The sequence below is a fragment of the Choloepus didactylus genome, chromosome 4 (assembly GCF_015220235.1).
Source record: "Choloepus didactylus isolate mChoDid1 chromosome 4, mChoDid1.pri, whole genome shotgun sequence".
NCBI lineage: Eukaryota > Metazoa > Chordata > Mammalia > Pilosa > Megalonychidae > Choloepus > Choloepus didactylus.
In genome coordinates, this window is record NC_051310.1 from 147,851,880 (window position 1) to 147,864,366 (window position 12,487).

At 38.5% G+C, this 12,487-nt stretch overlaps 1 protein-coding gene across 1 annotated transcript in view; it reads right to left on the reverse strand.

Moving 5' to 3' along the window:
• The window catches only part of FMN1 (formin 1), a 423,214-nt gene extending 411,197 nt beyond the window's left edge, over nt 1-12,017 (reverse strand). The window contains 1 exon segment of the mRNA XM_037834370.1: nt 10,145-12,017. Within this exon segment, the coding sequence (XP_037690298.1) occupies nt 10,145-12,017 (1,873 nt within the window).
• Nucleotides 12,018-12,487: the final 470 nt, after the last annotated feature.

Genomic DNA, 12,487 nt, shown 5'->3' on the forward strand with positions numbered 1-12,487 from the left:
AAGCATACCAGTATACACGTTTTGGGAGACTCAGAAGGTGAAGAACAAGAGAAGGAGCAGAACGAATATTCAAAGAAATAATGGGAGAAAACTTCCCAAATTTAATGAAAGACATGAATACATGAATATGCACACTCAAGATGCCCAATGAACCCCAACAAGATGAACTTGAAAAGAATCATGCCCAGACACATAGTCAAACTTTTGAATGCGAAGAACAAGGAAAGCATTCTAAAGCTGCAAGAGAAAAGAAACATATTACACACAGTGAGTCCCAATAAGATCAAATTCCAATTTCTCATCAGATACCATGAAAGCAAGAAGACAGTGGGATGAAATATTTAAAGTGCAGAAAGAAAATAATCGCTAACCAAGAATTTTATATCTAACAAGACAGTCTTTCAAAAATGAGAGGCAGATTAAGACATTCCAAGATAAACAGAAGGTGAGTGAGTTTGTTCCCTATAAGCAAAGATAAAGGGAATTCTTCTGATTGAAAGGAAAGGACACTAGACAGTAGACTGAAGTAATATAAAGGAATAAGGACCTTGGATAAAGGTACCCATATTCATGTAATTACGAATGCCCAGTACTATTGTATTGTACTATTTGGTATGTAACTCACTTTTTATTTCTTGATACATAAAATTTCATGATAAATCTATGGTTTTGGAGTTACAATGTATAGACATACTTTATACCAGGTACAACAAAAAGGTGGGGTTCTGGCAGGGTATAGAAAAATGTTTATGCTACTAAAGTTAAGTTGGTATCAAATCTAACATTTGATATGAAAATGTCACAGATTTAAATTTAAGCCCCATGTTAACCACAAACAAAATAACTGAAAAATATATACAGAAAAAATGAGAAGGGATTCAGAATGGTATAACACAACAACTCAAATAAATATGACAGAAGAGATTAATGAGAGAATTGAGGGTCAGAAAAGTTATAAGATTTACAAAGACCAAATAGAAAAACGACAGAAGAAAGTTCTGTATTATCAGTAGTTACTTTAAATACAAATGATTAAACTCTCTAGTCAAAGAGCAGGGATTGGCAGAATGGATAAAAAAGCATGACCCAACAATATGCTCTTTACAAGAGACTCACCATAAATTCAAAGACACAAGTAGGTTGAAAGTGAAAGATAGAAAAAAATATACCATGCAAATAGTAACCAAAAGAAAGCTGGTATACCTATACTAATATCAGATAAAATAGCCTTTGAGTCAAAAAGTGTTATGAGGGACAAAGAAGGTCACTGAATAATAATAAAGGGGTCAATTCAATATGAAGAAATAGCAATTATAAATGTAAATATGCACCTAAAGGCAAAACCCCAAAATATTTATATGAAGCAAATACTGACAGATTTGAATGGAGAAACAAATGCTTCTACATTAGTAGTAGTAGACTTCAACACTCCACTTTAAATAATGGATATTACATCTAGACAGAGGATCTATAAGAAAATAGAAGACTTGACTAATACTATAAATCAATACTATAAACCAAACCACACCAGAGCTAACAGACATATACAGAGCACTTCACCAAACAGCAGCAAAATTCACATTCTTCTCAAGTGGATATGTATCATTCTCCATGACAGACCATGTGTTAGTTCATAAAAAAGTCTCAATAAATTAAAAAATAATGAAGTCATACAATATAACGTCTCTGACCACAATGAATGAAGCTAGAAATCAGTAAAAGAGGGAGACATGTAAAATTCACAAATACATGGAAATTAAACAACACACTCTTAAATAAACCATGGATCAATGCAGAAATCACAGGGGAAACTAGGAAACATCTTGAGACAAATGAAAATGAAAAAACAACATACCAAAAATTATAGGATTCAGCAAAGGCAGTGCTAGCAGTAAATATATAGCTCTAAATGTTTAAATTAAAAAAGAAAAAAGACCTCAAATAAGAGACCTAACCACACAACTGGAACTCTAGGGAAAAAAAAAAAGCAAACTAACCCAAAGTGAGCAGAAGGAAGGAAATAACAAAGACTAGAGTGGAGATAATTGAAACAGATAATAAAAAAGCAATAAAGAGAATAAACAATACCAAAAGTTGGTTCTTTGAAAAGATCAATAAAATCTACAAACCTTTAGCTAGACTGACAAAGAAAAAAGAGAGAAAATGAAAATAACTAAAATCAGAAATGAAAGGGTATACATTACTACCAAACCCACAAAATAAAATGGATTATAAGATAATACTGTGAACAACTGTACACCAATAAATTAGATAATCTAGAAGAAATGGACAAATTCCTAGAAACAAACAACTTATACTGACTCAAGATGAAATGGAAGATCTCAATAGACAAATATTTATCAAGTAAAGAAATTGAATCGGTAATCAAAAACCTCCCAACAAAGAAAAGCCCAGGACTAAACGGCTTCACCGGCAAAGTTTACCAACAATTATGAGAAGAACTAGTACTAACCCTGCTCAAATTATTCCAAAAAACTGAAGAGGAGGGAATACTCCCTAATTCATTCTATGAGGCCAAAATCACCCTAATACCAAAGCCAGATAAAGCTACTACAGGAAAAGAAAATTAGAGACCAATATCCCTTATGAATATAGATTCAAAAATCATAAACCAAATAACAGCAAATTAAATGTAACAACACATTTAAAGAATTATACATCATAATCAAGTGGGATTCATCCCAGGAATGCAAGGGTGATTCAACATAACAAAATCAATTAAAGTAATACACCACATTAATAGAACAAAGGAAAAAACACAAGATAATATCAATTGACAAGGAAAAGGCATCTGACAAAATCCAGTGCCTGTTCTTGATAAAAACATGTAGAAAACTAGAAATAGAAGGAATCTTCCCCAACATGATAAAGGCCATTTATGAAAAAACCACAGCTAACGTCATACTCAAAAGTGAAAGACTGAAAGATTTTCCTTTAAAATCATGGAAAAGACTAGCATGGATGCCTACTTTCACCACTGTTATTTAACATTGTACCAGAAGTTCTAGTCAGAGCAATTAGGCAAGAAAAAGAAATAAAAGACATCCAAGGATGTCCAAAGGAGAAGTAAAACTTTCCTGATTTGCAAATGGCATGATCCAATATATAGAAAATCTTGAAAAATCCACAACAAAGCTACAAGAACAAATAAATTTGGCAAAGTGGCAGGGTACAAGGTCAACCCACAAACATTAGTAGAGTTTCTATATACTAGAAATGAACAATCTGAAGAGGAAATCAAGAAAAAAAATCCATTTAAAATAGCAACTAAAATAATCAAACATCTAGGGTAAGTTTAACCAAGGATATAAAGGGCTTATGCATGGAAAACTAAAAAACATTGCTAAAAGAAACCAAAGAAGATCTATATAAATGGAAGGATATTCCATGTTCATAAATCAGAAGACTAAATATTGTTGGGATGTAGATTCCACCCAAAGAAATTTACAGATTACACTAAATCCCAATAAAAATTCTATACATTCTTTTCAGAAATGTAAAAAGCCAATCATCAAATTTATATGGGAAGATAAAGTATTCCAAAATGTCAAAATCATCTTGAAAAGACAAAGTCAGAGGACTCACACTTCCCAATTTTAAAACTTATCAAAAAGCTCAGTAATCAAAACAGCATGGCACACACACAAGGACAGACATAGAGACCAATGGAATTGAATTGACCATGAGAAATAAATCCTCATTCCTATGGCCAATTGATTTTAGACTCGGGTGCCAACTTCAGTTAATTGGGAAAGAAAAGTATCTTCAACAAATGGTGCTGAGAAAACTCGATATCCATATATAAAAGAATAAAGATGGACCTTCTACCTCACACCATATACAAAAATTAACTCAAAATGGATCAAAGACCTATGTTTAAGAACCAAAACTATTAAACTCCTAGAAGAAAATGTAGGGAAGCATCTTCAGAACATTGTGTTAGGCAATAGTTTCTTAGACTCTATACCCAAAGAAAAAGAGATAAATGGGACTTCATCAAAATGAAAAACTTGCTTTTGTGCATCAAAGGATTTTATCATGACAGTAAAAAGACAACCTACAGAATGGAAGAAAATATTTAGAAACCACATATCCAATATGGCTTTAATATCCAGAATATATAAAGAAATCACACATCTCAACAAAAAGACAATTCAATTTCAAAATGGGCAAAAGATTAAAAAAGACATTTCTCCACTGAAGATATACAAATGGCCAAAAGCACATGAAAATGTGAGACCAAAGGAAGAGATGTTTAATTGGTGCCAGATCTGTATTTCCTGAACAATTTAACTCATACAGTTTGTTCAAATACCATAATTACATGGAACATTGAACAGGAAGTGAGACCTGGTAGGTCAGCATAGGTTAGTGTGAAATAGCAACATATCCCAAAGTAATTTGGACAGAGAATAAAAATATATATGCAGGGCCTCCCTGAGGAGCTGGGGGCAAATGCAGAGGTGTTGGGCTTCCTCAGCTGGATTGTTGCTGATGTTCTCATTAACACTGAGGACTGACGGTTTGTTGTGCCGAGCCCTCTATTATGGGATTTGCCCTTATGAAGCTCGTTACTGCAAAGGAGAGGCTAAATCTGCTTATAATTGTGCCTAAGAGTCTCCCCTTGAGTACCTCTTTGTTACTCAGATGTGGCCCTTTCTCCCTAGCTAAGCCAACTGGGCAGGGGAATTCACCCTCCCCCCATGTGGGATCTGACTCCCAAGGGTGTAAATCTTCCTGGCAACATGGGATATGACTCCTGGGAAGGAATCTGGACCCAACATCATGGGATTGAGAACATCTTGTTGACCAAAAGGGGGGTGCAAAATGAAACAAAATAAAGTTTCAGTGGCTAAGAGATTCCAAATGGAGTCGAGAGGTCACTCTGGTGGACGCTATATAGATAATCCTTTTTAGGTTTTAATGCATTGGAATATCTAGAAGTAAATACCTGAAACTATCGAACTGCAACCCAGTAGCCTTGACTCTTGAAGATGATTGTATAGCAATGTAGTTTACAAGGGGTGACAGTGTGACTGTGAAAGCCTTGTGGATCACACTCCCTTTATCCAGTGGATGGATGGATGAGTAGAAAAATGGGGACAAAAACTAACTGAAAAATAGGGTGGGGGGGATGATTTGGGTGTTCTTTTTTACTTTTATTTTTTATTCTTATTTTTACTTTTTCTGGTACAAGGAAAATGTTCAAAATTAGACTGGGGTGATGAATGCACAATTATGTGATGGTACTGTGAACAACTGATTGTACACTTTGGATGATTGTATGGTATGTGAATATATCTCAATAAAATTGAATTTAAAAAAAAGCACACGAAAAGATGCTCAAAATCATTAGCCACTAGGGAAATGAAAATCAAAACCACCATGAGATACCATTTCACAGTCAATAGAATGGCTACTATTAAAAAACAAACAACACAAAATAACAAGTGTTGTAGAGGATGTGCAGAAATAGGAATACTCATTCACTCTTGGTGGGAATGCAATATAGTGCAGCCACTTTGGAAAACATTTTGGCAATTCCTCAGAAAATTAAATTTAGAATTACCATATGACCTGGAAACCCCACTTCTAGATATATAACCAAAAGAATTGAAAGCAGGGATTAAAACAGATATTTTCACACTGATGTTTTTCGTGGCATTATTCAAAATTGCAATAAGATGCAAGCCATCCAGATGTCCATGAACAGATGCCATGGAAAAACAAAATGTGGTATATACATACAATGGAATATTATTCAGCTGTAAAAAGGAATGAAGTTCTGACATATGCAACAACATGGATGAACCCTGAAGACATCATATTAAGTGAAATATGCCAGACAGAAAATGACAAATACTGTATAATCTCTCTGACACAAACTAACTAGTATAAGCAAAGTCATAGAGTAAGAAACTAGAATATAGGTTACCATGGGCCAGGGTTGGGGTAGGGAATGGGGTGTTAATGCTTAATTGATACCTAATTCATTTGGGGTGATGGAAGAGCTTTGGTAATGAATGGCAATGATGGTAGACAACATTGTGAGTGTAATCAACACTATTAATTTTATATTTGGGTGTGATTAAAGGGGCAAATTTTCGGTTGTATATATGTTACTGGAATAAAAACTTAAAAAATACATAGGACTGTACAACACAAAAAAATGAACCCTATTATAAACAATGGACTATAGTTAACAGTACAATCTTTAAAAAGGTTTTTCAGGAATTGTAAGAAATGTACCACACTGATGCAAGGTGATAATAAAGGATGGTATATATGCACTTTGTATTGTCTGCATGATTTTTCCACAAAACTACAACTTCTCTAATAAAAACAAAAATTTTAAAAACACAGGACTGTACAACACAGTGAACCCTAACATAAACCATGGATTACTGTTACTATTACAATTATAATAATATTCTTTCACCATTTGTAACAAAGATACCATACTAATACAAAATGTTAATAATAGGGAAAAATGTATGTGAGGAAGGGTATATGGGAACTCTGTATTTTCTTTATGATTTTTCTGTACACCTCCAACTTCTCTAATTTAAAAAAATAAAAAGTTTACAGCCATGTATGTCTTGGCAATGTAATTGCTATTATCTGTTTCACAAGATGTGGTATACGTACTTTTTTATTCCTATTTCCTCTCTTAACATTAATTACAGATTACTTTCTATGTACTGCATAATTTCTATAATAATTTTAAATGATTTCATATATCCATTAATGTGAAGCTTCTTAAAATTTTTATTGGAATTACATCAAACCTCTACATTAATAAGAATGTATTTCTACTCCCTTGGTGTGTGTCCAGAGAGAAATCAATGCTTTGAAAGTAGCATTAGACACAATAAAATCTGTTACAAGTATGCCTTCTCAACCCTTCATCAGATGACATTCATTACATCTTTTGATGGGAACAGAAATTGAACAAATGGTTCACAGTATCAAGAACTATGCCTGGGGCAAATGCTTCTGTCATCCCCTCAGTGGATGACAAAGGAAAAAGATCATGAGATTATTCAGAAGCACTCGAAAGCACTGGGCATCCTCCTGACTATAGGGGCCCAAGATCCATGTGATTCTTTTGGCATTAGAAGGGTCTATTCAGATAAAAGGTAAATGAAAGCCAGGAAAATGGGAGGCAATTCCAGTGTCAAGCCCTAAGGACACTGCTTTGCAGGTTAGCACAACTCAGTCACTCAAAGGTCTGAGAAAATATCACACCCCACAAAGGCTTGAGAACATTCTACACCAGGCCCATCACCACAGTAAAACACTACAAAACCGATTCCAAGGTTAGGGGAGGAAAAACACCCCATGATAGGCATGAGAGGACAAATTTGGCTGTCATTCATTGTTAGTATATTCTTGGTTTGATCCTACCACCACCTGACAAGGCATTCCTGCATATGATCCTTGGAAAGAAGAGTTAAGCAAATTACAAAGCCAACTGTAGGAGGGCCAAAAGCTTCTGTGATACCTTTATCCTGTTTCCTGTGTGAATGGTAATGTCAGCTTTAACTACTTGGTCCCATGAGGAGGAGAAACGGATTTCATGCTTTCCTGGGTATTACCACTTGCCTATAACACTAAAGAGTCTTCCAACTGGAAAGGGATCTAATTATTTTTGCCAGGTTTAATCTCTTACTTGAACAGTTAATGAGAGCTTTTGATAATCCTAATCATATCACATCAATAAAATACCTAGATGTTGTTTCCACAGGAAATAAATGTGCACAGACCATAAACTCGACCTGGTTAATAGCTAACATGGGAGATGGTAGGAGCTATATTCAAATAAAGGGCCAGTGTACAGGATGGTAAATGAACTATAGCCCTTTCTCTGGGCTGCTGGGCCTGTCTGGCGTTTCTGCTGGGATTGCGTGTGAGGAGAAACAAAGTGAAAGACAAAGGTAGCTGGAAGTAGGAAAATTCTCTCTGTATGGACCCACCAGTTATAGGAAGTCATTGAAGGATCCAGAATATGAAGAGGATTCAGGCTGCAAAAAAGGGGTAACTAGAGGAAGGAAAGGGGGCAAGAAAACACAAGATAACAGATACTGGATACAGATCAAAGATGCTATCTGGAGAACTGCTACATTAAAGCCTTTCTGAGACAGGCTGATGATAAGAGATCATTCTTGGATGTCCTAGGAGAAGGTCTCCATGTTAAGTTAACCATGCCAGAAAGAAAAGTGTCTCCCACTCCTACCCTCCTGCTCTCCTTCCCCTTCTCAAGCCCTTGAGAGCTTTTACATGGTTGGAAGCATGGGAGTCTCCCTGGCAAACAATCCCTATGATTTTTATGATTGGCTCCTTAAAGTTCTACTGAAGATCCCCATTGGAGAGTGAGGACAAAGTAAAGGGAATGGTTTATGAGCAATTGAATGCAGAAGCCAAGGCAAAGTGTGATCATTCACTGAACTTATCCCTTGGTGGCCTCATGGTCAGCCACCAAAAGAAACTGAATATCCTCTGTGTGTATGCCTTGACCCAAACATGACAGAATGTATATAATATTTTTTTGTACAGAAACATGAAAGCAAAATTAATATGATACTCTTGTGTCAGGAAAAAGTATTTACCAAAGATCAAAATATTTAAGATACAGGTTCAGGGTGAGGGGCACATAATCCTTGAATTTGATGTGATTTCTAAAAAGAACCCTCTGGAGTTAAGGTTACATACTCCACACTCATGCCTCACTGAGTGATTCCACAGAGCTACTTTCCAAGTATTTCCAAAGCTCCAACATTCATATGAACAAAGGCTTCATCACTAAGATTCTACAATACATGATACAAAATCTACAATTCTATGACTTCGCTGGTGAAGCAAATTGGTTATATTTTGAAAGTAGCAAGTCTTACCAGGCTATGATAGATAATATACGAAAACAAGATTAAAAGCATTTACCACATTTTTAAAGAACCACCTCCCAGATCAATGATTTAGAGAAATGTATAAAATGTCAAGAGTTCAAAATGAGCAAAGTTTTTGAAATTTCTTTCTTAGATAGATATTTTTAGCTTAAGAACATGATGTTTTCTATAACCTTTAAGAGACCGTATAACATCTTATGAGCTATTACTCCCAAGACAAAGCACTGACGATACACTGTTAAGGGACTGCTGGGAAAGAACAGATTACCTATTCTGTAGCTTACAAAACACTGACGTTTTGGCCACACTGGCCTGGAAAATATAATGAATACAGCAGTGACACTTCTTACCTACTGTATTTTCTTGGTCCTTAGGCCACTTATTGAACCCTGAAAATTATTCTCATGTAGAATTTTAAATCATATTAAGCACACAATCCAGATTAACTCTATAGTACCTTTTGAGTAAGAAACTATGTTTTAACAGAAACAGTAGTAACCTATAAGTAAAACATAATTTAAGAATAAACAGTTACTTCAAGCTTGTTTTGGGAACTGAAAACATAGTGAAAATTTGAACCAACCTTCTTCAAATAAGACTGAATTCATCCCTGTTCTGGTAAAAAAAAAAAAAAGGCTTTTGTCATAAAATAATGAAGCTTATAAAGGTGATTATTAAAACAAAAACAAAGTCTAAAACAAAATAAAACACAAAACAAAAAGAAACCCTCCAACCACAGACAGATGAGCAAATGTTTTTGCTCTTCTGCTCAGAGTAGCCCCACAAACTCAAGAAGTACCCCAGCAGTGTGAACAGCAAAAGAATTTAGGTCATGGGGCCAATTACTTAGTGTTAGCTTCTAAGGCAGAAACAAGTTGCTACTTCTCTCTGCCTGCTCCTGTTTTCTTGGAGAGTCCTATCTTAAGCAACCATAGAAGCAGCTTTAAAGTATGCAAAAAAAAAAAAAAAAAAAAAAGACATTTACAAAGTATTGCTTCTGGAAGCAACTACACCCCATACCTCCCAATTCAACACCATCATCATCATCTCCACACTCCCAGTTTTCTACCACTTCAGTTTTCTCGCTACAAGGTAAACCAACAGGCCTAGGAATTCCGGTTCGTTATTAATTAGCTGGTCTCCGAATAGCATATGCAGATTGATAGTGTCTAAATCATCCAAAAAACAGATTCAAAGCATCTTAAACAGGCACTAACCTGGAGGTGACCGGTGCTGGGGCCAAGCTGTGGTCTTCCCTGATCCCAAGCTCTTCTCCAAAGTTTCCCTAGGCACCAACCGAGGTTGGCCTGCTCTGAGGGAGGCGGAATTGGCTCCTTTGGTCTCCGTGACCCTCGCAGAGGATGGTGGCTCCAAGGTGTCAGCAGAGGGGGACCCAGAGAAGGAACCACTCTTTCCACCAGGAGAGGCATTAAGAGCAGCTTCCCTCTCCCCAGGCAGTGGAGGGACCCGGAGGATCCTGTGATGCTGCTGAGTGCTGGGGAGCCTTGGAGATCCAGGAGAGGGAACAGATGATATCCGTTTGTGTGAGTCGGGCTGGGAGGATGAATTATTAAATACCATGTCGACAGCTGCCAGTGCTGGGGGAAACAGCTTCTTTTCATCACCTCGGGGTTGTGATGCATCTGGGCCTGCACTGTTTGGCAGATCCAGAAACAAGGTTTTGTGACCACTTGGAGGCAGCCCAGCTTTCCTCTTGCCTCTTCTTTCTGGGAGGGTGGGGGGAGCTCTCGTGCTGCGGGGGAAGCCCAGCCTTTTCCCCTCTGTGGCTTCATCTACCTTCTCGCTCTCTATCACCTTCAGGAGGATCTTGTTTACAGCCCCCTCAGCACTGGTGGGCACACTAGAAACAAAGGTTCTTTCTCTGGCTGATGACCGCAATGCCCTGTCCTCTTGCTGCACCTTGCCCTGCCACCTGGAGTGCTGAGCCCCAGCCTCGGTTCCCGGGAGGGTGAGCAAGTCTGCTACGGAAATACACTCAGCTGGGTCTGCTGGGCAACTGGCCATCTTTTCCTCACCCTCAGGATGGGTTTTAACTACTCTCTGCACGTGAGTGGACAGGTCCTGGACTTTAGCCACCACTTTGGAAACATGTTTCTTCCTGCAAGTCTGCTCACCAGACCTCTCCCTCCGCCCCCTCCTGGAGGGATGCTTCTCAGGGTCCTCATGACTTTCAGACAAACATGTTTGCTGATGCTCCAGCCTGTGAGTCCTCCTCTGTGGCCCCTGAACACCATCACTTCCTGCCTCTGTGGAGCGGCAGTCAGGAGGCAACACTGCTCTTCCAAGCCCAGTACCCTCAGAAGCTGTCCCAAAGCTCCCGAAGCCAGGGTCTGCATCCAGGCTCCTAGGAATCTCCAAGGGGCAACTCTCCCTCCTTGGCAGACATGTGCTAAGTGCCCCATTTGGAGGCAAGTTCCCTCTTTCTTCTAGGAGCCCAAGATTAGGCCTTGCTTGAGAAGGAGGAAGGGACTTGCTGGAAGACACCTGGGCCTTCCCCATATGAAGAGATGATTCCTGGTCCCCACGCTCTTTTCTTCTGGTCCTTTTCTGCAGGAGTGCCTCAAAGCTGTCCCTTCTCCTGCCAAACCTCTGAGGCTTTTTGTTCCTGTGAACACTCTTCTTATTGAGAGAGCCCACAGGGGGCTTCCCCTGCCAGCGATCTTCACTCTGGAAATAGTTGTCCTCCAGAGCCAGGCTCATGGACAGCTCCGGCAGTTTCCCCTCCTGGTTCCCCATCGCAACACCTAGGATGTGGTCTGAGCTCAGCAGATTGGCCAGCAGTCGCTCCCTCTCTGCTGTGAGTTTGTATAGCTCAGTTAGAATGTCTTTAGTGGGAGTCTGCTTGAAAAATATGTCTCCTGGATGCTCATTCGGCTGCTGGCTGAGGCTGATGATGTCTGACCCCTCCCTGACTTGGTAGCAGATATGAAAACCTTTACTGGATTTGTCTAGAGCTACTGTGCCCTTGTATGAAAATCCTCTGACATCCCCCTTTGGAAGATAGAAGCTGATGTAGCAGAATTCGGTAATGGGCTTACGCAATTGGAGGGTGCAGTGAGTGCCTTCCATTATGCCTACCTAATTATTCATGCCTCGGAGATGTCGGTCTGTGGTCAGTCTTCCCAGGCTCTGGTGGTGGGGCATGTGATGGTGGGTATGCAAGGAAAGCAGCTGACAGTCCTCTCCAGCAATGAGTCTGCCTGTTAGAGTAATAGAGGAAGAAAGCTTGTCTAACAGAGTGCATAAATCACACATCAAAATAAATCAAAGCAAAACCATGACTTATCCTTCCTCTTTGGCTGACCTCAACCAACCCTAGGCACCACCCAAGAGGCTGATTTTAACCTCCCCCACACTCCCACCCCACCCTAGATCAGCAGAGATTTTTCTAAAGCCGAGAGCTGGAGGAGTGCTCTAATTTTAACTCCAGGACAAAAGTTCCCCTACCCCATAAGCCCCCACTGTATAGTCTAGAGCATGTCTCTCATCTTCTCCAGGCCTCAGCTTATATTCTTCTATAAAACAGAGCTACTGTGCTT